At 38.0% G+C, this 26,373-nt stretch overlaps 1 protein-coding gene across 3 annotated transcripts in view; it reads left to right on the forward strand.

Annotated features, from left to right (window-relative positions):
* TDRD3 (tudor domain containing 3) overlaps window positions 1–26,373 on the forward strand; it is a 99,422-nt gene that overhangs the window by 19,903 nt on the left and 53,146 nt on the right. For 2 of the 3 annotated variants that reach the window (XM_042867367.1, XM_042867366.1), the window contains exons 2-3: window positions 16,008–16,092; window positions 17,598–17,663. In XM_042867367.1, the coding sequence (XP_042723301.1) occupies window positions 16,008–16,092; window positions 17,598–17,663 (151 nt within the window). Of the gene's footprint in view, window positions 1–16,006; window positions 16,093–17,597; window positions 17,664–26,373 lie in introns of those variants that run through there. The other variant, XM_042867368.1, reaches the window with a different exon arrangement.

A 26,373-nucleotide genomic window follows, 5' to 3' on the forward strand; every position in this document is an offset into this window, starting at 1 on the left:
TGGTGCAGTAGTTCTGTCTATAAAGCTTGTTCTCAATATGGTGAATCTCTCAAATGTGAATATACCTTTGCTTTGTGTGTCTTGGTTTTAGGAGTCGGGTAAATAAAAAGCACTACATCTGCATTAAAAAAATGGGAAGTTGTGTTCTGAAGTGTTTTGCCATGGCATCATCCTAGCATAGGGAGATAAACATCAGTATACAGATGCAGAACTCACCAATGAAAAGCAGTTACAGTATGCTGAAAATTAACTTCCTTTAGTCTACTCCCTTCATGCTTTAGTAAGGTAAGTTGTAACTCTTTAAGACAGCTCTTAAGACAGGCTAATGTGTGAGCTCTAGGAGCAAATCTGAGCCAAAATATTAGATTCACAATGATAAAAAACTTGGCTAATGTACTTTAAGAAGTACATGGCAGTTCTGATCTTCCAGTAAAAATCATTAGCTCTTGGGAGTTTGTAGGGACTGGGCTTGGGGAAACATACTGAACTGTCTAATGAGCTTACAAAAGTGCTTTTACAAGCTGAGAAACTTTATAGCACAAATACACTGCTTTGTTAAATATAGGAAGGGAACAAATTTACCTTTTGGAGCAAAAGGTTGCTGTACCTGCTTGAACTTAACAGTAAGCTGCTATTTTGATGGCAAACCATGCTATGTTTCCATAGAAAGGATTGGAGCTACCACTGAGAGGTTCCAAGTAATCTTGGCCCAAATTTCACTACTACAGATAGATGTAGTGTCATTTCTATTTTTTTTTTCTTTCCCTCCAGGGAAAGACACATTCATTTTTCTCTATTGTACTGGCTCAGCCACCTGAATTTGTCATAGCAATAATTTTGTTGTAAGATGCTGCCAGCAACTACTTGGCTGTCATCCTGCAACAAGAATAGCCTGCATCCAAGTTCTGATGCTAACTCCTGTGTAGATTAACCTCTAACCCACCTCCAATAAGCACACACTGTCTGTATGGAACAAATCTGGCCTATTTATAGGAATATTCTGCCTGTGTTGGATAGCTTGCATGCTAGATATGTAGCTAAAGTCCCTAGCAGTTGTTGCTGAGAAGCTTCCCCACTTTGAGATAATGTCACTGAGAAACTACCCTTTGAGAAAGTAAATCCTCTTTTTGTCATGTGCATTAGCAAACAGCAGTTACCTCAGCTCACTTTCATCTGACATATGCCATGATAGTTAGCAGCCTCTAAGTGCAAGATGTTGTGACCTGTGATCCGGGATGTCATGGGAGAACTGGGAACACTGCAAAGCATACTGTAAGCTATCATCAAGTTAAACATAGGATGCTGTACTTGAAAGCTAACTCTCAGGATAGTCCAATAATCTTGTATAGGGAAAATTCAATTGAGCTTTCTCCAAAATGTGAGCTATTGAACAAACCTTTTAGGAGAAACATCAGAAAGTTAGGGATGTGTTGTTTGCTTGTTTTCTCACATCTAAGTCCACTTTAATAGTGAGAGAAAAATTTTTTTTTTTCTTCCCAGAGAGCATTTCATTATGTCACCCAAATAATACGAGGTATCATAAGGAATGTGATAAAATAGGAGTGTTACTGTATGAAGTGTTCCACCTTTCTCATTTAATGTCTTTGATTTATCTATGTGGATTATCTTCACGTTGAAATTTCTTGGCTGGAAGTCTGACAATATTACCTCTAAAATGCCTTCTTATCGCTGTATGTAAAACCAAATGTTTTTATACTTCATGTTTCTGTGAACCTGGTGGTAGAAAACATTCATAGGCTTTAGTCATTGTTTCTGCATCTTCAGATTTTTCCATGTGAAAATGAGTATCTTAAAACAGTCAGACAACATTATGTTCTGTAAACAGTTTGGTAATTTTTCTGTGCCTTTACAAACAAATACAACTGGATGACAAGCAACAGCAAAACAAATTCAAGAACAAGGCATGACAAGTTGTGACAAGGAAAAAGCACAGTTTTGTCTTGTATATTTAATAAAGCTTTTTTTTTTTTTTTTTTTTTTTTTTTAGGTATTTAAGAGCAAGCATGGCTTATATACAGCAAGCACAATTGTTTGTAAGATAAGGGAGTATGTACAGCAAGAGACAAAGTCAAACCTGGATGGTTGCAAGCACTTTGAGGCTTCAGGATTTAAAATAAACTTTGAAAAAGATACAGAATGGAAGGGAAACAAAAGGAGTATATTTGAATAGTTGTGTTGTAGATTACTGTATGAGTATGTAGGATAATGAACTGCCTAACAGGATTCAAAAACAGCAGTTCTGCAAAAAAATATTAGGAGTCTTTTTCCTTATTATGTATTGCACACCTTACAGAATATGATGTAATATTATGCAGTTGAATGGGGTATAAAAACAGCTGTTCTGGTTATTAATTGGTTATGGTGTTGATATATACCTGAAAATATTCTTTCATTCTGGTGGTCAGTGCTGTAAGACATTAGCTGGAGTTAATTTGGGTGCAGCACTCTAGGAAAGATGTATGCGTGAGGAGAAGGGGGAGAAAATAGACTGAGTAGAGAATGATGAAACACTGACCTTTTAGGGAAAGGCTAAAAGAGTTTGGGCTGTATAGTTTAGAAAGGGAAGCATAAGAAATTCAAGTCTCCAAATAGTTCAAACTCTCATAGCTGTCAAATACTTTAAGAACAGTGACAGTCAAGGAGAGGTCGAGAAACATGCACGTGACTTTTAAAACTATTTCTAAAAGTATATCTGGGTAATATGATTTTCCTTTTAGAATTTATGCATGACATCAGAGGCAGATATTGATAATGTTCAAAATCATCTTGGAAAATTTGATACTTAGTTCATGTTTGTATTTCTTTTGGAGCAGCTTTTGTCTTATCTGTTTCAGTATGGCCAGTGGAATTTAAGTCCTCCTGTTGTGTTTCATGATGAAGATTTTAAATGTTTTCATTTGTTTTGGCAGAGAACAGATTGCTGTCTGATGGTAGGCTTTGCTTTTCTAGGCAGTGGAATGCCAGAAGCATTACAGCCTCACTTTGTACCTTACAATAATAATTTAGCATAAACACTATAATTGCTGTATTTACCTTCATTTCATAATCTAGAAAAACATGGTTATAAATTACATAAATTTAGAAGGCTGTAACATCAGTTAGAGTGCTGGAGGAAAAGAAAAATGGTACTAAATTGATTTTAAAACAAACAAAATAAACCAAGGTGGTTCTCATCCTCATTCACATTTTCACTTTCTGCTTCACCCATATTGAAAAAGAATGATTTTTGTAAGTGAGGGGTTCTTAGCTTTGATGTCTGGTCAGCTTTTTCAATTAAAGCCATCTGAGAGGGTGATTCTGGGGGTGCTCTGTGTCACCAAACTGCAGGCTTCTATAACGTAGGCAACTAAATAATGGTGTGATCTTAGCTTTTGATGCCTGATAATGTTGATTGCTTGGGATGAGTTGGCATGTTCCTATCTGTTATTGAGGAAAGCTTACCTTAAAAAGACAGCCAAGCAAAAATTCAGAGTATAAATTACAAAATTGCATTTGGTTTCTTAAGAGTGGTTATATAACATTTAGAAGTTGTGCTTGTGACCTATTAAAAAAAAAAAAAAGAAAAAAGAAAAAAGAAAAAAGAAAATCAATATCAGTAACACAAAGATTCAATTGCCTACATTTATCTGTGTGATAGTTTCTTGCAGGTCTGTTTCAGTACTGGAACCATTATTGATTCTCAATTCCTTCCCAAGTCATTAGTTGATGAAAATACATACTAAGCTCCTGTACAGTAAATTACCACTTGATTAGTTCTGTTATACAAGCTCAGAACTGGTCTTGTTTAATTCTTGTCTGGCTTTTTATAGAACGGTGAGCTCTGTAATCGGTCATATAATCAGCTTGGTCACACAGAGGCCACGTATGTCTTGGCTGTTTGCTGTATGTCTCACAAATGTCAGGAAAGTGGGTCGTTAGGTTGCAACCCTTTTATAATTTTGGAAGATATATGCCTTTAACCTCTGCTGAGGCAGCAGTATTGGATAAAGCAATTCTTGCTCTCAGAGAAAAGATGGAAAACCCGCAGCACAAAACTGTTAGATGTATGGAGGTTTAGTATCTTCATCTCTTTTCTACCAGTGTCAGCAACTGACTTTTACTTTCTCTTGTACTTAAATGTAGAATGTGTATGTTAATTACTTGTTAAAGGATTACTAAACCATCCCAAAGAAGCTTAATTACTTTTGATCCAAGGTGTGAAAAGGAAAAAAAAATAAAAATAAAAAAAAAAATTAACTGACCTAAATGACTGACATCTGTGAAATTGTGCCATTTTTTCCAGTTAAATTTAAAACAATGAAAATAAAAGCAAATATATAATAAAACAAAATACACACTGAAATGTGATTAAGGTACATTAACTGAAGGTGCATAATTTTAAATTATTTAATATTAGTATTAGAATTGTTCGATTGGAAGGGCTCTAGAAAGATGCAGTCCAACTGTCAGACCTCAAAGAGTTAGGTAAAAGTTAATTGCATTGAGGCCATTATCCAAAAGCCTCTTGAACAGTAGAGGGTTTGGGACATCAAACCTTTGGCTGGGAAGCCTGTTTCGGTGTTGGGCCACTGTCATGGTAAATAAACTTTCCCTCATATCCAGACTGAACCCCTATGGTGCAGCTTTGTGCCATTCCCGTTTAAAGTCAAGACTATATTTGCAAATTCAAATAAATGTAATTTCAAAATACATTTCCAAATTGGATTAAAATAATAGATTGATTGGAAGAGATCTTTCAAATTGTCTTCATTCAAGCTTTTGCTCTGAGTAGGATTGTAGATCAGAGTGGCTCTCAATTTACCCAGCTGTGTGTTGAGGAACATCCTGTGTCCAAGGCTGGAGGCCCCACTCTGGGGAGCGTGCACTTCATAACCTATAGTGGCATTTTGTATTGAAAATTAAACAGCTCATAATTTCCTTTGGCATTTATAACTGAATGTTATGTACAGCTGTGCTGCTCCTGTGTAATTCTGATTTGATTTGTGTGGTTTTATAATGCCGTGTCTTGTGTTATTTTTTAAAATAGATCCTGGTATTCTTTGTGCATTTTGGACTGCTGTTGAACTGTGAGTTAGTATCCATAAAACAACAACATGACTGCATGTTTTTCATGAAAGATTGCTAAGGTAGAGAGAGTACTGAGCTCTGCAGTGTTTGTAGTTTTTCCTTCTCTGTGTGCAATACTTTGGATTTATTGATGTTGAAATCCACCTGACATCTCATTGTGTAGTCATAGAGGGCAGTAAGCTTTCAAATTTTGGTATATTCTGGATCTCTGTAAAATCATCACCAGCTGTTACCTTGCTGCCTTGTCCTTTCTCTTAATTCTTGTTGCACACAGTGCAGACCAGTGTGATGCATCTGTTGTTAATTAATCCTCTACAGTAGCACCCATTCTGTTCATATCCTTCCTTTCCTGTATTTTGTATGTGATGACAAAGGCTTCTTCTTCTTTTGGCTTAACTATTCATTTTCTGTAAGTGCCTTTGGTGGAGGATCTTATGAAAAGCTATTCAACAGTCTTTCCTTTCCCTCTCCCTGCCACACTGTTCTCCTGCTCATTTTCTCCATTCTGAAAAGAAGTCTGATGTCTGCATGGTGGACATTTTCCATCTCCAAGAAATACGTCTTCAGCCAAGTGCTCCCAAGCCCACAAATTAGTCTTCCATTTTGCCTATTCAGCATGGTTTGCGCACAAGGTTCTTCAATTTCTAGGATTAAATGTGATGCCTGCTTTAAAAATACTGTGTGATGTTTTAGTATTTTCTGTTCTATCCACACAAGTATTGACTTAATGCAGGTCAGCAATTTTGTATTTGGGCTTTAGTTGAGCTCTTGGGCAGTTTTGTTACTGCTGTTGTTATTCTAAACCCTTTCCTAATGCAATATTAGTTTAAGAAACTTGCTGGGATACATGTTTCAACAATGACATTAGTTTGGAAACCTTCCAAATCTCAGTTGTGGAGATTTAGTTTAGAAGTAGGAAAAAACATTTAACTTGTGTTATTACAGCTCTTGCTTTCTTTATCATTCCTTTTGCATGTCAGTCATTTATCAACCTTGTCATCTGTCAGGCTTCATGAATCTCGTGTGAAAATTTTAATTAGTTGTTACCTTTTATCAAATTAATCCTCCAGAATATTTTCTTGATCAGTCTTTCTGCTGACTTCTTTTTGTTTGTGTGGTTTGAATGATTAATCTCCCTTTTCCTTTTGAAGCATGTCAGGTTTTGCTTTTTAAATGTCTAATTCACTACTGCTTCACTGCTGGCTTGGGCAAAATGATAACAATGGTATTGGAATGAAGTTCTTTGGAAAACCACAAAGATAGCTTTTTATCTTTATTTTATTAGGAAATGTTTATTTTCCTCAGTTTCAAAATAATTTTTGATAATATGTTAAGTATTGTTGGTTTTGAGCTTTTGTCTGTTTCTTGAAATTGTTAGAAACTCATTTTCTGTATTTGTGAGATTCTGTTTGTAACAGAAAATGTATATAGCTCTTTACCTTGTTGACTTCACAATAAAAAGATGCAGCCACTGAAGCGGAACAGAGTTGTCAGTGTGACTCAGATGCTCCCAGCCTTACTTACGTGGTTGTGAAATAAGTGATTTCTGTGTCTGCGTTTTGCTGTGATTGATGATTACCTCTGGGTTATGGCACTTGGGTTGCTACCTCCATTGAAGTAAGTTAAGCTCTGTGTCTCCTGTGGTCACGAGGGACTGAAAAAATGCGAATACAGTCATGTGAGAGAGGCTAAAGTTCCTAGGCTGATGTTGAACAGCTGCTGATTGCAGTGCTTCATTTGGGGGAAAATTTGACTGGGGGAAAAGTTATGCTGTTTTTCATCCTTTCAATCCATTTAATTCTCTAGTTTCTAAAGAATATTTTAGATTTTGACATCTTTAATATTAAAAGTTTATGTGTTCTTGGATAATTTTTAATGTAAACTGATTGTCATAATACTGATCAATAACTTCTGTTATAAAACTCAAAATAGCTGTTTATTTATGTATATGTAAGCCTTGAGGGTAGTTCCCTTTGCTCATACTGGAAGTGCTGTTCATGCAATTTGGAAGAATATCATAAAACACCTCAAATATGCAGTTCTACAATATATTAAAAGCTACCACATGCAGATCTGACAACTTTGTAGTTTTTTTCCTGTCCTTCAGTGATTTCCTTGCTATTTGATATTTCCCATGTTTACAAGTGTCACCTAAGAGGCTGGCATTACAATGAATTCAATGAATGTCTACTTTTTGCTTTCTGAAAGCATAAGCATAAATTCTGCAGCAGTGCAGCTGTTTGAGAGAGGATCCTGCGACCAGCCTCTTGCAGAGTTGTTTGATGAGTTGTACCAATTCCCAGGATTTCTGTTTCTTGCTCAGGGCTTTACAAGTGATCATTTTCTCTTCTGTTGGAAACTGAAATTAAAAAAAAAAAAAAAAAAAAAAAAGAGTTGGGTTTTCAAATTTTGCTTCCACAATTTGCCTAGAACATGGAATGTGAAATAGATTAGATTTAGGAAAGAGAAAATGTAGAATCTATGTCTTTAGATAACTGGTCTGGTGTTGCTTAGTTTTACATTTTGTTTAACCACAAACTTAAGTTCCTCTCTCACTTTTCCGCTGTAAAATATTTACTAACCTGATAAGATATTGTTCATAATATAGTTTTGAGCCCCTTCCTTGTCTTAAGAAATAAAAAGCTTTCTTAGGAGTGGGCATTTCACGTGAGGAAACTTGCAAAAACTGTAATATAACTTCAGACAGCACGCTGTTATAAATACTTGGTTAATGTAAGTATTAAAATGTGTTCTCTGCTGTGGAAGAACTTGGAAAAGAAGTGTGCTGAAAACCTGCTCTTCATACTTCATTTCTTGAACAGAGTAGTTTTAGGGAGGCTATGGATGGAAATGTGCCAATAATTAAAAAGAGAGGAGTTACGCGTGGGCCTGGGGAGGTGTAAGCAGGAGTCAGGCTAGCCTAATAATAGCCTAATAATTCTGTTTGCACGTCAATCTTATTAGAGAATAATTCTGAAACTATCACTAGTTAGTAGAGATTTTTATAGAAGTAGTCCTCTTTGGAGATGACAGAAAAGATGACTAAAAGTGGTGGCATAAGTAACACAGACTTTGAAGCACTTGACATTGCAGGCAGTGCTGGGGTGCTCTGTCTCTGGTAACCCCCAGCAAGGGACCTTTCACCAAATCCCATATTGGATATAAGGCAGCTTCTCTCCCCTCCCAAACTGTAGAAGGGGGGAAAAAAGGCTGTTCATCAGTGGCTGTTCCAGACTTTGCCCCTTTCTCACGTGGGTAGGGGCAAGGAGGTGAGTCTGTAGGAAGAGGTGGGAGCAGGGGTGGCTGAAAGAACGGCTCAGTGGGTATCACTCCTGCAGTGAAATGACTTTTGTGGTGTCTGGTACTGTGTGTATTTAAGACCACAACTTCGAAGTTATTGGTCTTTGTTTTTATTGAAAGTTTTCGGCAGGAGTAACCTAGGATGAAGCTACTGCCTTGATTTTGCTTAAAGCACTTCAGGCTTTATTTCTTTTTTCCTCTTTTCCTAGACTCTGAGCTTTCTTTAGGTCATGGTTTCACTGGCAAAAGAGACGTAAATAGACTTTACTCTAGGATAATTAACTTGTGCTTGCTTCCCAAGAAGGGAGGGGGGAGGGAAGAAGAGGGGGGCAGAATAGGAGGAATCAGGGACTAACATCTTGCTTTTGGTAGATTTTATATATATATAAAATCTAGAATTTATATATATAATATAAATATGTGTATATATATATATAATATATATATATACATTCTATTTTTAAATTCTAAAAATACATTGGCTTTCTTAGATAGTGTTTTTATTGAAAGTCAAACATTGCAGATACCTGAAGGGAGGTTAAGGCCTTGAAGTTTGTCAGCTAAAACTGTGAGAATTGGAGCTTGGGAATGCATTTTTCATGAGTGCCTTGCTGAAGTTTCAGCTTGACCTGGGTTAGAGACAGCACTTAGTGTTGTTATATGTCCAGGAGTGAAAAGTTAGGGAGCTAGGATACGTTTAGCTGCCCAGGGAGCCCAGGTGCTGTACTGGCTATGCAGCAGTTCTATGAATGTCAGTAATGTTTTAAAAGTAGAACTGGTATCCATTCACCTAAACAGGAACCCAATTGTAATCACGTTTCTGTAATTGTTGGTGAGCTTTCTGGATGATGTAAACAAGTGGGATTCTGCTAGCTTTTATCTTTTTTTTTTTTTTTTTTTTTTTTCTTTTCCCCCTCAGCATTAAGGAGTAAAATGGGGAAGCAGTCTAGATTAAGTTCCTGTAATGCGGTTATATGTTTGATAGGACCATACTAGAAAGAACAGCTGTGGAAGGTGCTCTGACAGCATGTGAGGCATCGTCTAGGTCGGGCTTTATTTGATACTCTCATTAAGTACCTCAATGGTGAAGCATGAAGCTCTGGGCTTAAACACAAGATAAAGCTCTGTAGGAATGCAGAGCTGTTAGTGAGCAGCATTAGGATTCAAAGTAAAATTAACAAACTGGAGAAGTGATGAGAGAACAAAATTATGCCTGGCTAGCAATGATCATCTGTGTAAGTACAGAGAGTAAGGCTTTGTGACTGCAAAAAGGAAAGACACAGTCTCTTCCCCACAGATGTGGAGAAAACAAGGAGCAACAGGAGGCAATGCGGCAAGGCTAGACATGAGGAAAAAAGAAATCCCTTGTGAATGTCAGGATAGTAATAGTAAAATTGCCAAGAATACTACTGAAAACAGCAGTGGAGGTTATTTGTCATTACTGAGAGACGTTTGCCTTGCAGATGAAGAAGTGTTCGGCACTAATTTTGTCAGGACTTAGGAATCCTTTTCGTAACTCTGTGTTCTTCTTCACCTTCAAGTTCTGTTTTATTTTCTCCAGCAGTTTGCATAATACTACATCATCCTTTCAACGTCTGAGCTTTTTATTTTAAAACAGAGCAATGTCAGTTGCCTACCCAGCATTATGCAGGTTACAGGGCATGAAGAAGCCTTATTTTTAAACCTGATTTCCATGTTTAGCATAATAATGTTTTCAAATGTGTTTTGTGTTTTTTAAAAAACAGCTTTAATGATAGTGCCTCAATAAAATTTGTACTACTGCGGTATAATTCCTTTATACAACTGTAATTCGACAGAACGTTTTGAAACCCTATCAAAAGACTACACTACAAGTTTAAAATACGTAATGTGAAGATAATGTTCTTCTTTTGTGGAGCAATACTGGCACCCACTGGTGGCTTCATACTATTGCGTGAAGTTCCACTTGGTTAAAATTGTTCTCACCCTTCATAGCGTTACCAACTATCAGAAATATGAATGCTCTCTACTTAGGTTACCGTTTGTGTGGCATGACTATATAAATCTGTTTTGTGATGGGTAAGAACATTTTGGTTGCTGCACACACACATTGAAATTAGCCATGTTAAATTTGCTTTAAAACTCCAGAGCTGTTTCATGTGGCTGCCGGAATTACAAGAAGTACCGTTAAGGCATCTTGCATTTTTGGTTCCTGTTTCAGTGTTTCTGTAGAGGGGTGTGAACATTAACAAATACAAATTTTATTTATTACGTTTATTAATTCTATTTTTCATTCTTCTTTTTTTTTTTTTTTTTTTCTTTAGGTTGCTCCTATAATAGAGAATGAGATAGAGATGATAGGAGAAAGTTATTGAGGATAGGAAAAGGATTGAAGGTTGCTGACGGTTTTTGGTTGAATATAAACTGTTAATTGCAAATAGCAAAAACAGACTTTTCAAGAAAGCTACTGGTAGAAAAAAATATCATTAGGAAAGTTGTTCACTGGGTGGATTTAATTTTAGAATGGAGCTTTTAATTTAAGCATTATAAAATTCCCACATACACACACACACATTTGCTTGCACATGAAGTGCTTGATCCAGTAGTACAGTGCAGGCAAGCACAAATATGCATTTATCTTTGGTAGCAGGATTTCTTTAATGCTTCAGATGCTGGTGGTTATAGTGTGGCAGTAACAAATCTGTCTGATTAGGGCATGTCAGGTGTAATTTATTCCTGATAAGGTAAAGCAGAAGGTAAAATGACTAGGGGCATATTTGAGGCTGGTCCTACAGAATTACAGCCCCCAACAATGGGAAATATCAAAGAGGAGAATGTGGGTGTCTGACTGTAGCATTCAAACATGGACTGTTAGGTTGATGTCACAGTTGATATGAAGGAGCAGGGAAAACAGCTTTCAGTGTTAACACTCTAATATGTTTTGTTAGGAGGAATTGCCAAAATTCGTTTTTCTTAGGAGCTAACAGAGAACATTTTGACAGAAAAATTACAGATCTGGATTTATAAGTGAATGGTTAGCACAAAATGCTGATTTGTTACTAGTGACTTTCTCCTAATAATACTGCCATTGCAGTGTCTCATTCAGAAATGTAAGAACAGGTTCCTTGTATTTAAAAAGGAGTTGCTCTTCTGACAAAAGCCGTTGCTAAGAGGATTGTGCTGCTACATTTCTCAGATGAGCGAAGCTGGATGCGTAGGGGAGGAATAGATGAGACAAATATCCCTTGGATTCCAGCAAATATAATGTGGAAGAATTGCAGGAGAGAAGCATTTATTTTCCTTTCTCTTCTGGTCTACTCTCCCTAGAGAATGATCTGCTGATAAACATCTCAAACTTACGAGGCAGCTTGGAGCCCATTTGCTTGTAAACCGATTTTATTTCTTATTTTTTAATTTGTATTAATGTTCCAAGGCTGCAAAATCCCTATGTGACTCATAGAGCATTACTTGGTATAATTCCTTTGAAATCGATACAGTTGTCTGATTACTTCAGTTTATAACCTCTGAGATTGTTCAACTCTAGTGAGTATTTTTTTTCCTTAGAAACCAAAAGTTCTTGCAATTAATTCTGTTACAGTTACCAGCTTTTAGAAATTCAGTGGCTTACATGCACACACACATGCAGTTTCCTCAAAAACAATATAGAATCATAGAATGGTTTAGATTTTAAGGAACCTTAAGCTCATTCAGTTCCAACCCTATGCTGTGGTAGAGTTGCCACCAACCAGCTCAGGCTGTCCAAGGCACCATCCAACCTGACTTTCAATGCTTCCAGGACGGAGCATTCACAGCCTCCCTGGGCAGCCTGTTCCAATGCCACACCACCCTCTAAATGAAAAAAATTCACCCTGACATCTAGTAGAGTAGTATTAGGATGTTTAAGCACATCGTGGATAAAGCCAAAAAACAAGCTCCCATTTGGAAGCTAGTTGCCTTCTTTGAAGTCTTTCGCTTGCAGGATATCTTGTGGGATATTGTTACTTGCATTACACGTTAAGAGAATAATTTGTTTCATTGCTGTCTGCATAAGATGCTGGTCAGCTGTTACATTGCCTTTTGCTTCTTAAAAGCTTTACTGAGATTGGTTTTTCTCACCCATTTATTTCTTCGTTTATCTACTTCCTCCTTAAGTAAATGTGCATAATTCTGTCTTGTTGGTTTACTGGAAATACAAATGGAAATTTACTGATTGTGACAGAACAGTGTTCCTGTGCTGGATTATTCCATGTGGCCCCCCCTCCCTCCCTGTTCAAAGAAGAGAGAGAAGCTTGGGATGGAGGTGTGCAGAACAAAATCTATCCAGGGTACTGAATGTGTACAGTGCTGCCAGGTATGTCTGGGGGATTCTGAGTTCATGAGCAGGTTCCAGCAGGGTAATCTAGTTCATGGACAGCTTAAGAGTTCTTCCCACCCCTTGGCGGTAGGAATCATGTTGGATTAGTGTAATGGGATCGCTTTGTAGTTCACCTTTCATTATCTAGGGTTATAGTAGGTCATGGTATCTTGCAAAATGTGCAGAACAGCTAATGTAGGTGCTGTCAGGCACTTGAATGACTGTAATGCAGGTGCTGAGCTCCAGGGCTCCTTGTGAGGAGGTTTTCTCTGATTTTGGTTTTGGTTCAGGGTCAGATTTTCTTTTTTTGTGTAATACAGGGGGGGAAAAAAGAATGAAGTGGTCTTTTGCTGTGTGCTGTACCTTCAGCACATCGCATACCCTTATTAAGAACAGAAAGAAGAAGGGACTTTCAGTTTAGCAAAGGAATTGCAGACCTTTTGCCAGCTAAAGAGCTAATTTGGCCTATCATAACTCCCTTTTCATACTTGAAAAATGTTTTCTCTGTACAAATGCTTTTATTTTAGAAGAAATTTCTTAGAATTACTGGCTTTCTTTTTCTTTTTCTTTTTTTTTTTTTTTTTTCATAAATAGATTGTGGACCTGTAGCAGGAAATGTTCATAACTAAAACTTAGATAGTTATTACAGGAGGCAGTATAGACAATAAGGAGAAGAAATTCACTTATTTTAAGAAACTTTCTGCAGAGTTTTGAAGGAAAGCTGTGTATCTATTAGGAGTACTACTTGTATGAAGCATCAAGAGGGTTAGATGGTTAAAATATCGAGTTAGCTTGACATGCACTCTCATTCCAGGCTTCTGTCTGGGCAGAAGAAATGTGTGTTTCAGTTCCTTCTGGGTGTAGAACCTTTTCTAATCACAATTCTTCACTGAGCCGCTGACCATTTCTGATGATTGCTTCACTTACATGTCTTGTTACACAGAAGCACCACTTATTGAAAAGCTCTGTTTTGTTTTGTTTGGGTGCTTTTTTTTTTTTAATTTATTTTAATTTGAAGGCTACTTTAAAAACGGCTAATCATGTTTTTGCTGAAAAGCTGTAGCTGTAGTGTTTGCTTAAATCAAGCCAGCAGGTGTCCTCAAATGGCATTTCATTATTGTCCACCCGTAACATAGATGGAAATATCAGTCTGGTGAGCAATGTTTTTCTTAAGTGCTGTTGCTGAAATTAATTGACTTATTAATATAAGTCAGAAAAGAAAAACCTTTTTCAACGTGCATATGTGTACTTATCATTTTTGTCTCAAACCCTCTGATGAAGTATTCAGAGGGTGGTGAGGCACTGGAACAGGTTGCCCAAGGAGGTTGTGGACGCCCCACCCTGGAGGCATTCAAGGCCAGGCTGGATGTGGCTCTGGGCAGCCTGATCTGTTGGCTGGTGAGCCTGCACATAGCAGGGGGCTGAAACCAGATGATCATTGTGGTTCTTTTCAACCCAGGCCTTTCTGTGATTCTGTGAAGTAGTGAGACAAACAAAACTATGAAATTTTATCAGCTGAATTTCAGCCTTCACTTTTCAGCAAGAAATGGAAACATGACTCAGCAGTGAGTTTTTATGGTAGCTGAAGTAATCGATTTTATCCTATCTAGGGAAAATTTAATTCTGGATCAGATTGTTGTTTACTCACTCTCTAAAAATATTTTTTTTCCTGCTGATAAATGTTAGTGCTTGCATCTCAGTACTACACTGTGTAGCTCATAATGGAATTGCAGTTATGCTAGTTTCAGCAGAACTGAAGAATTAGTTAATTTGCACAAGAGGAGGAATGTTTCCACAACTTGTCTGAAATTCAGCTTGTGGGGTTTGTATTCCACCCATTTCTGATACAACTGACTCTCAGCTTTGTACTAAAGATTACAGAAGGTAGACTTGCAGATTTTATTACATTTCTCTTTATGGAAACCTTACTGGTGTAATTAAACCACAGCAAAGCCCCAGGTGTGTAGTGCTGCCTATAGGAAATACCTGTTCTTGTTTCCTCTGGTAGGGAGGGGGAATTCTGTTCTACTTAACATTCTGATTCCAGCTAATGAGTCGGAGAATTCCAAGTGGGAATTACCTCTTGAATCTTCACAGGTGGTGATACCCAAGCTCAGAGGCACTCAGCTGAGAAATCCACATTTCTGTGTGGACTAACAAATCCTGCCACCTTATTCTCTAGTGTATATGCTCTGTGTCAAAAAATAGGATTGTTTCTTTCACATTATAAATGCTTTTTTTTTTTTTTTTTTTTCTGAGTTCTGATCCCTCAGGATTTGCTATATGTCAGCATCTGACTTGAACAGCTACACTGCTATCAAGTGTCTGGGTTAGAGCACAACTGGGATCATTAATTAGTCTGGCAACACTGTCAGAGCAACGTTCATGTTAGCTGAGATAGACTTAAGGTGTATCGAGTCTGCTTTCCTTCAAATCTTTATATGACTTTATTTTACACTTGGGAATTATTTTCTTCAAATATTTCTTTAAGTGCTCTGAAATACTTAAACTTTAATAATCTTTTTTTTTTTAATGCTTATTTATTTTTTGAGGAATAGTGGTTTCTTGTTAGATAATTAGTAGAGGATGTATGTTCTGTGTTTCAGATTCAGTATCTGGCAATTATCAGAGTAATGATTACTGTTGATATTTTTAAAGAAAAGGCAGAACTGTGCAGATGAAGCAGATTGCCATCTATGTGGGAATGAAAACTGAGGCTTGGAGTGAGAAATAGGAGGCAAATTGAGTAACAAATGTCACAGTCTCTAACTACTCAAGTAAAAATTACATTCTCCCTAAGTGTTTTTGAACATGAGAATGTATCAGCTGTTCTAAATTGATTATGCACGTCCTTTCAATGGATTATCATTTTTAATTGTCAGGTGAACAAATTTATTGCATGCTTACAGAATTTTGGCAGGAAGGTGGTGATCTGGACTGCCACTGTGAAGATCTTAAATGTTGTTTCCAAAGATGTTCTATTTCTGAAGTTGTTCACCACATTTGACGTGGGACATGCGGTGATACAAATCCACTTTCACAAGTTATTTTGTAGCTTAGGCAAGCAGGAAGAAAGTTTGTGGGATGACAACATAGTATTACTCCTCCTTAAAGTGTTTGAGTGCATCTTACCGCTCTTTAGAAACTGATGTGGTTGTGTTTTGTTGGTTTTTTTTTTCTTCCTATCTTATGCAAACTAAAAATTACAGAATGGATATTCACCTATTACATACAGCATATGATATTCTAATATGTTTATGTTGTTTTTTTTTTTTTTCTTCAACAGGTATCTTTCAGATGAAGGAATCGAAACTTGCATAAATTCATCCGAAAAAGTCAATACGAATGACATTATCCTAGTTGCACTTAATGTAAGTTATGATTGTGAACTTTTTTTCTGACATCACACTGAAAACAGCGTATCTAATGGCGCAGGTGGTTGTCTATGATTCTAATTAAAAACATTGCTGTCTATGTGATTTACGTAAAGGACAAAGCACCTTCCTCCTTCCCAGAATGTTTGAATTATTTCTGAATTCATTTGGAAATGACAGCTCTTCCAACCTGAAGCCTAGTGGGGAGAAAAATGAATATAATTTACAGTTAGAAGATATTTCTGTGTTTAGGAAATGTAAATCTGAAGTTGAAGTATAAGCAATACTTATAATGAAATCAGAAGTGCTGCGTATGGATGTGAGTATGAAATTACAGTGCAAAATATGAGCTTGCTAGGATGAGTAAAACATCCTTACTTAAATTGACTTCTGGGTATGCTATTCTTTAAAGCCTGTTCAAGCAAACATTGAGTTTCCTACAATGCGTACTTCGTTATATAACTACAAGCAGTTGCTTGAATTACTGTAGATATGTTAATTTAGTAATTATTTCTGCCTACAAGAAATAAACAAGTACATGTGTTGCATTTCCAGCTTGTCTGATAGATAATCAAGATAAACCAGAAACGTTATGCAAGTACCCAAAGCCAATCTTAGTGGGTTATCAATACTTTTGTCATTAAATCAGTAGCTGTTTAAATGTTGTTTAAAGTAGAAATAGCGTTGTGTTTTGGAAGGCAGGATAAAAGTGAGTTTAGATTGCACTTCCTAAAAATTCATACCTCTCATTGGTGGTTATAAGTCAAAAGAAACCTACTGATGTTTTGTGAATTGCTTGAATAGGAATGAAATAAATGTGGACATGCCTTCAGTTCTTCAAATGCTTTTATTTTGTATAAGATCTTGCAAAGGGTTTGTAAAAGTTCTATCTCCTTCCTTGTTGCTGTGGTTGCAAAGCATCTTTCGGGAGACTTGTCAAATTCTGTATGAATACGGATTATTGCAGGGACAGTTCAAAGGAGTTTGCGTGCTGTTCAGAGGTAAATAACAGGCAAGTGACAGATCAGTTTCCTTGGGTAGGCTCAGATTGAAAACTAAATGTACTTTCTTATTACTCTGTGGCTATATTGTGCAATAGAAAGTAATTTGAACTATTACTTTTCAGAAAGGGTGGTCAGGCACTGGAATGGGCTGCCCAGGGAGGTGGTGGAATCACCGAGCCTGGGGGTGTTCAAGGAAAGACTGGATGTTGTGTTGAGGGACATGGTTTAGTAGGAGCTTGGGAATAGGTGAACGGTTGGACTGGGTGATCTTTTAGGTCTTTTCCAACCTTAGTGATTCTATGATTCTATGATTCTATGATTTATCTTCTTTTTTACAATATTTGCTCTTATTTGCTCTGAACATCTGTAGAGTATCCTAATTGTTGGGAAAATAGAAGAAATGCCCCTCTTTTTCTTGTTTTATGATTTGTGACTTTTTTTTTTTTATAAACAGGATATTTTAGATTTATATTCTGTTGTCTTCTCTATTAATTTCAGACAGATTTAAGAACGATTGGCAAGAAATTCCTCCCCAGTGACATCAATGGTGGAAAGGTGGAAAAGGTAGGTGATGTTAACTTCACTTCTCTTGATGTGATTTCTTTGTGATGACAGTTATCTGTGTTGCATTAGTCTCTTTTTGGCTTCATTTGAACATGAAGTAATGCCAATATTTGAGGATAAATATGTTAACATATTAGTTTGCCCACTAGACTATATAAAGAGAGGAGTCATCTTTAGTTCTAAGTTTTGAAGTGCTTAAACAAATGTGACTAATCGTAGCAGCTTCCTTTATCACTCAGAAACATTTAACCTGTTCGATCTTGAGTTAGTATCAGAAGTGACCTGTTCCTTTATTTTACTTATTCACTCCTGTGAGAACAACAAAGCATGTTAGGCACAAAGCCAAGTAGTTGTGTGATTATGATACATAATGATATATGTTGATACTGCCCTGAATTATCCACTGATATACGTGATTAAGCCTGTAAACTTTGTTGTTGTGTATCCAATAATTTGTATGGATAATCCATGCCAGATGATACACTGCTTTATAATCTACATAATATTTTTGTTTTCTAAACTTTTCACGTTCCAGATTTTTTAACTTGTATTGTTTGTTTAGGTAATTCTTAAGTTTTGACCTCATTGGTATCTTCTTCCTGTGTTCTTCCTAACATTAAGTTAACAGGATAAATCAAGGAATTTTATTTCAAAGGTAGTGGTAATTCTCTGTTCAAGTAATTATTCCTATCTTCCAAATATTTATGGCCTATATTGATGATTTGAAATTTTTTGAGGAACAGATTTCATTACTGTTGAGATTGAGTATAGCAGTAAATCAAAGCAGAATTATTTTAAGAAAACGAGCTTGATGACTGAGACTGTTAAGATCTGTCCAGATGTATTTTTTCTGATGATACTGTTGTCTGAACAGAGTAGTGACTGATTTAACTCTAGCTTTTGTAACAATGAGAGAGCATCACTGTCAGCTATGGAAAAACTCAATTGCAAGATACCATATAGCGGAATAGATGATAGTGTTCAGTCAGACAGCAGTCTGTGCATGAAACTCATTATATAAGTAACTTACTAGGAAAAGTTTTATTAATTATATTGTTTCTTACTGTTTGGACTGTATGTTTTTGCATTGTTTACTTATCAGTTGCTTGAGTTTTACTGAATTTTGCATGTTAGGTCATTTAATATGGAGTAATTCTAAATGCATTTACTTAAGTACTTCAAAAAGGCCAAATGCAAGTTCCTGCACCTGGGCTGGAGCGATTCCAAGCACAAATGCAGACTGGGCAGAGAACAGATAGTGAGCAACCCTGAGCATAAGGATTTGTGGTTGTTAGTGGATGAAAAACTCAACGTGAGACAGCAGTGTGCATTGGCAGCCCAGAGGGCAAAGTATATCCTGTTGCAATCTGAAGAAGCATGGCCAACAGGTTGAGGGGGGTGATTCTTCCCCTCTGTTCCACTCATGAGACCCATACTTACAGTACTGTTTTCAGTACTGAGGCCTCTAGCACAAGAAGGCCATGGAGCTGTTGAAATCCAGAGGAGGGATCAAGAGGATGGTAAGATTGACAGAGCCCCTCTGCTATAGAGGCAGGCTGGGGGAGTTGGAGTTGTTCAGCCTGGAGAAAAGAGAAGGTTCCAGGAAGACTTGATAGTGTACTTCCAGTACCAAAATGGATACAAAAGACTGCTGGAGAGGTTCTCTTTCTCCAACAAGTGCAATGATATGGCAAGGAGGGGACAGTTTTAAATTAAAAGATGACAGATTTAGATTAGATATTAGTTGGAAATTTCTAACTTTAAAGGGTGATGAGGCATGGGAATAGGCTGCCCAGTGAAGTTGTGGATGCCTTATCCTTGGAGATGTTCAAAGTCAGGTTGGATGTGGTCCTGGGTAGCTGATCTAGTGGATGTCAACACTGTCCATAGATGGGAAGTTAGAACTAGAATCATAGAATCACAAATTTGGAAAGGACCTACAACATCATCATCCAACCATCCTCCCATTACCATTGCTACCACAAGCTACTAAACCATATCTCAAAGCTCCTTATCTAGATACCTCTTGAACACTGCCAGGGACAGTGACTCCACCACCTCCCTGGGCAGCCATTCCAGTGCCTCACCACTCTCTGGGAGAAATAGTTATTCCTTATGCCTAATCTAAACCTCCTCTAGTACGACTTGCGGCCATTTCCTTGGGTCCTGTTTGTTGCCCAGGAGAAGAGTCCAAACCCCACCTCATCACAACCTCCCTTCAGGAACTTGTAGAGTGCAATGAGGTCTCCCCTGAGCCTCCTCTTCTTCAGACTGAATAATCCCAGCTCCCTCAGCTGCTCCTCAAAAGATTTGTGCTCCAAGACCCCTCACAAGTTTTGTTGCCCTTCTCTGGACACGTTCCAGGGCCTCAATGTCTTTTTTGTAGTGAGTGGCCCCAAACCAAACACAGTACTCAAGGTACGCCTCACCAATGCTGAGTACAGGTGGATGATCACCTCCCTGCTCCTGCTGGCCACACTGTTTCTAACGCAGGCCAGGATGCCGTTGGCCCTCTTGGCCACCTGGGCACACTGCTGGCTCATGTTCAGCCGAGCATCAACCAACACCCCCAGGTCCCTTTCCTCTTCACAGTCATCCAGACACTCAGCTCCAAGCCTCTAGTGCTGCATGGCGTTATTGTGGCCAAAGTGCAGGACGTGGCACTTGGCCTTGTTGAACCTCAACCCATTCACCTCAGCCCAGCGATATGGCTTACCTAGATCCCTCTGAAGGGCCTCCTTACCCTCAGGCCTATTGACACCACCTCCCAGCTTGGTGTCATCTGCAAACTTACTGAGGGTACGCTCAATCCCCTCGTCTAGGTCATCAATAAAGATATTAAACAAGACGGGCCCCAGTACTGACCCCAGGGAGACACCACTTGTAACGGATCACCAGCTGGACTGAACTCCATTAACCACTACCCATTGGGCACGGCCCTCCAGCCAGTTCCTTACCCAAAGAAGGGTATGACCTGTCCAGGCCATTGGCAGCCAGTTTCCCCTGGAGAATACTGTGAGAGACCATGTCAAATGCTTTGCTGAAGTCTTGGTAGACTACATCAACTGCCTTTCCCTCGTCTACCAGGCTGATCACCCAGTCATAGAAGGAGATGAGCTTGGTCAAGCGCGACCTGCCTTTCACAAAGCTGTGCTGACTGGGCCTGATCCCCTGGACACCACACACGTCGTGTGATCTCTCCCAAAGTGATTTGCTCCATAACTTTCCCTGGTACGCAGGTCAGGCTGACAGGCTTGTAGTTCCCTGGATCCTCCTTACGGCCCTTCTTGTAGATGGGAGTCACACTGGCAAGTCTTCAATCCTCTGGGACCTCTCCAGTTAACCAGGAGCCCTGGTGGATGGCTGAGAGCGGCTCGGCAATCACCCCAAGCAGCTCCCTCAGCACCCTAGCATAAAGCCGTCCAGTCCCATGGACTTGTGATGGTCCAGCTGGAGGAGTGGTTCTCTAACCATTTCCACCTGATTCACCGAGGGTGTATTCTGCATAGCAGAACTAGATGATCCTCTAAGATCCTTTACAACCCAAGCCATTCAGTGATAAATGTAATTCTCAAAATACTTATGTTGGGTGTGTGATAATGCTTACCTTGCTTTGTTTTGCTTCTGAAATATGGTTGCAGTTCAAAGTAAGTTAATAATAGTGGTGTTGCTTTTATTTTTTTTTAGGAGTTTATTTCAGTCCTACGGAGTTTCTTTAGACATACTAGTTCAGTTTTCATTCATCAATTGAGAATGTATCTAGTAACTTGCTCATTTCCTTCAGAGAGGATGTTTTCTGTACTTCCATTGTTAACATTATTCAAGTGGACGGTTGAAAGTGTTAACTGTCATTTATTTATTCAGAACTGACTATATACTGGAATCTACTTAGTCTTCAAAATGTTTATTGTTTCTCAGCTGAAACTAGGGAAGTTACTAGTTTTGCTGCTTGTCTCCACAAATACAGAAAAAAAGGATTGTGCATGAAGGTGTAGTTGTTAGTGCTTTGAGACAACAGTCAACCTTTCTCAGGAAGAATCTTCTGTGTGTTTACATGCAAAAGTATTGTTAGAGTTTGTAGAATTGTACACTGAGGAAATGAACTATGACCTAGTGAAAATATGGAAGCTAGATTCTAGTGTAATTTCTGAGGATCTCTTGAAAGTGCTGCTCTCCTTCAGTATGCATTTTGCAGTGGGTTGCTGTGGATTCTCTTGAGTATCTTCAGTTTTGTTATTCTGAAAATTGTAACAGTTTATATGCAACACTTACAATTTTCAATAAGCTTATGGAACAACTTGCTTTAAACAGTCCACTGGCTTCTTTTTGGTGTACTTTGTGTTTCAGTGTGGTCACCTTCACTGTTCTGTTTTTCATATGGTACTAAACTAATCTGATTTTATCAAGATGGGTTTGTACAGTTTCATGGATTTTGAGTATATCTGGCTTGACAGCTAACCAGTTGTTCATAAAACATAATAGAAGTATGAATCAAATCAGAACATGAAAAAGTACATTAGAACTTACAAAGGTGGTTAAAGTTCTAAATTGTTGTCATTTTTATTTCTTGTAAATATTAGGAAATTGGGAACCTGAATTCAAGCCGTAGTCTTATTTATTGCTGTTCTATTGAAAACAGATTTTTTCCCCCTGTAATAAAAACGTCAGTTATGCTAAAGTCTTTTTTTTAATTATTATATTGGAGAAATGTGAGAACAAGCTCCAAGAAACCAGTGCCATTCAATTGATTACTAATAGGAAAAAAAAAAAAAAAAAAAAAAAAAAAAGCTTTATAGTAGTTTGTGTATTTACTTCAGTGTAGCTGTTCAAGATAGGAAATGCATGTGGTGCCTTGTAGTCTTTGGGCCAGTCAAAACAGTTTTGAAGTTCACTTACTTTTGTATATTGTCCAGAGCTCCAGATGTTGGATGCTCCATCGATAAACGGTCTGTTCGCCTAATGGTACTCCTTTAGAATTCAAGTGTTAGAATGGACTTTTTCCATTTGCAATTTTGACTGAAAAATAATTCTGAGTGTTGCAGAAATGGAAAATACTGGAAACGAAGGTTTTTTTTATTATTTTTTTTTTATTTTTTAACCTTTGTTTTGTGGTGCTTCAAGTCAGAAAAGGTATAAAGCAAGTCACTGCATTTAGATGACAGGATTAATGTGTTATTGTTGCCAAACACACTGGAAATTATGACTTTTACTTAGATTGTTGGGGAAACTATGCTTAGAAACATTGATTTTTTTTGAAACACTGTGTTTTAGAAGATGAGTATAAGAAACAACATGATTTCTGTTAACTTAACTTGAGCTAAAGGATAGGCAACTAATTTATGAATCAACAGGCTTGTAGTTTATGGTTGTCCAATGTATGTTCAGAACTAAAGGTGTCCCATTATAAGGGAAATGTGTGATAATAATAAATATAATAAAGATGATTATCTGCTTTTGTTTCTAACTCGATATTTTTCCTCCATTCTCAATATGTATATAATCTGACATCTGTGGCATGATAAGAAAGTGTACATGAAAGTTGTGATTACTGTATTTAAATTCAGTGCAGCCAAATGAAGTTTGAAGTTATGCATCCTGAATTCTGAAACCTGGCCTGTGAAACCACAGGTTTGATAGCAAATAGTTGGTCGTTGGATTATTTTGAAAGATGTCTTAGTTAAAACAAAACAACATTAAAAAAGAGGAAAATAAACAATAAAAGAAAGCTGCTTCATTAAGGAATAGGATTTATCTGCTGCTTTGTTTTTGATAAGTTGATTAAATGTCCAATTTAGGAGTTAGGTGTTTTCTTGAGGTGGGAAATCAGAAAATGCTTAATGCAGTTAATCCAAAGAAATTCTGTGCAATGATAGGTGAACAAGGGATGACTACTAGACCTCTGAGGCAAATCAAAGAACTTGTATGCAAGAACATGATTAAAAAGTGCTGTTGAATGTAATGACAGATAACTGGTAGGGCTAGGAGGATTAGTAGTCTTTCAAGTTTTGGAACTGCTATTGTGTCTTATTTCTAATATTGCTAAAATATGTAAGTAAAATTTGAGTTGTACCAAATTAAGGTGTTATTTCCCATACAAAATTAGCTTGGTAAGTAGTACAGGAAGAATTAGGTGATCTTAAAAATGTACATGGATAAAACATGAAGTTGCGTATTTGGGACTGATAGCCCTGCTGTAGACTTGGAACTCTTTCGCTTCAGGAGGGGTGCAGAGAAGAGAAATTTTGTTATAGAAGTTGTTCCATTTAAATAATGTGATGTTGCCTGTGAAAAGGAAAATGTAATTAAGATGTATTCTGAGGCATTGCTGAGGGTGTTGTAAGTATTGATTGTGTATTTCTGTTAAATAAAATCTGGTTAAAAACTGAGGACACGTACTTGATAAGTACCAGAGCAATAGCATCATCCTCTGTCTTTTCCCTCTAGCACTTTTTAAGATTTTTTTAAGAAGTCCATTGATAGAGATAGAGGACTAGGTAACAGGATTGAATGCTATAGGAGTCCACTTCAAACTTGTAAAAAGGAAGTTTGCTTGATTCAAGATACTTCTGTATCCCAGTTCTTCAGGTAATTGAGCGAGATCAGTGCTTATGTACATGGCTTTCAATTTCAGTAGTAAAGAATGAAAATATAAACAGTAGGAAAGAACTTATTTTATTTTATTTTATTTTTTTCCATTGCTGATTCATAACAACACTGGCAAGTATTTTTGAGAAGCTGCAGGAAAGGAGAAAGACAAAAAAAATATGTTGCCTCAGTCCCAGTGTTGTGAGCATCAGTCCCATTATTGACCCCCTGAGGGTTACACTTGTCACCAATCTCCATCTGGGCATTGAGCCATTGATCACCATGCTCTGGGTACAATCTTGCAACCAGTTCCTCATCCACTGAACAGTCCACCAACCGAATTCATATCATTCCAATTTGGAGAGAAGGATGTTATGGGGAACCATGTCAGAAGCCCTACTGGAATCCAGATAGATGACATTAGTGGCTCTTCCCTTGACTTCAGTCGCAGTTACGCTATCATAAAAAGCAAGAAGGTTGGTCAGGCAGGATTTGCCCTTGGTGAATACATGCATATACATATATCTTGTAACATCTCCCTCTCCTCCATATGTCTTAACATAGCTTCTGGGAGGATCTGCTCCATGACCTTCCCCAGTGCAGAGGTGAGCCTCACACAGCATCGAGTCACAGGAAATCTTTGGTTGGAAGGGACCTCAAAGATCATCTACTTCCAAAGCACTTGTAGGCTGAGTCACCAACTAGTAGGTCAAGCACCGGATCTTGAACAGCTCCAAAAATGAGGTATCCACAGCCTTTGGGCAGCCTCTTCCAGCACCTTGCTCATTCCTCAGATCATTCTTTCTACCCTTCTTAACAATGGGTGCTACACTGTATTTTTCCAGTCGCCAGGTACTTTACCTGACTGACATGACTTTTCAAATATAATTTGAGAGAAGCTTGGTGATTACACCAGCCATTTTCCTCAGGACTCTGGGATGCATCTCATCAATTCATATAACTGTGGATTCCTCAGGTGAATTCCAACCTGATCTTCATTTACAATGCAAGGAACCAGTGCTCCCCCAGTTCCTGCCTTCCAACCCATCCACTTGAAAGGTGTGTGAAAAGTAGTTGCCAGTGAAGACTGAGGCAAAAAAGTTAAGTACCTCAGTTTTCTCCTGTTTATTGTTACCAGCCTGCCCATATTTCTTATGAGTGAGGCTGTACCCTCTTGGACTTTCCTTCTCTGAGTAATGTACCCATAAAAGCCTCTCTTCTCCTTATTTGCATCCATTGCTAAGTTCAGTTCTAGCTGGGCCTTCTCCTTCCTGACCTCATTCTTACACAGCCTAGCAGTATCCCTATACTCTTCACAGGGTCTCTGCTTCCACTGCCTGTGTATTTTCTTATTTTTCTTTGGTTTGACCAGCAGTTCCCCATTCAGCTATGCTGGTCTTTTGCCTTTCTTTCCTGACTTCCTACATCTGGGGATGGAGATCTCTTGTACTCTAAGGAAAGCTTCCTTAAAGATCTGCCAGCTCTGCTCTGCTCCCTCGTCATTGAGGACAGATTTCCAAGGGATTTTGTTGCTATGCTGTCTTCCTAAAGAGCTGGAAGTTGGCTTTCCTAAATTTGGGCATTCTGATTTAACTCTTATCTTTCAGGAATGTGAACTCCACATTACATGATCACTATAGCCCAGGCAGCCTCCCATTGTGATGCTACCAATCAGTTCATTTGTGTTGGTGAGCAACAGGTCCAGCATTGTATCCCCCCCCTGGTGAGGCTGCCTGTTGGCTCAAGAAGTTACCCTCAAAGCATTTCAGGAGCCTTCTGGATAACCTACAGCTCACTGTGATACTTTTCCAGCAGATGTCAGGGGGTGAAGATGAGATCATTCATTTGAGGTGCCTCCTGCTGCTGGAGGAAAAAGGCTTCCTCAACGGAGATTATGCTTGATCAGGTGGCCTGTAGTAGACAGCCACCACAGGGCTTCTTTTGTTGCCTTGTTCACTAACTCTCACCCCATAGTCTTTTGACTTCTCATGGCCATTCTTCAGGGACAACTATACACACTCTGTTCCTTCCTCGATGTAGAGGGCAATGCCTTCTTCCCTCCTTGCTTACCTGTCCCTTCTGAGCAGCTTGTAGTTGTTGATTGCTGCACTCCAGTCATGCAAAT

Source organism: Lagopus leucura, unplaced genomic scaffold (assembly GCF_019238085.1).
Source record: "Lagopus leucura isolate 7727_CA_CO unplaced genomic scaffold, USGS_WTPT01 Super-Scaffold_100001, whole genome shotgun sequence".
In the NCBI taxonomy this organism is placed as follows: domain Eukaryota; kingdom Metazoa; phylum Chordata; class Aves; order Galliformes; family Phasianidae; genus Lagopus; species Lagopus leucura.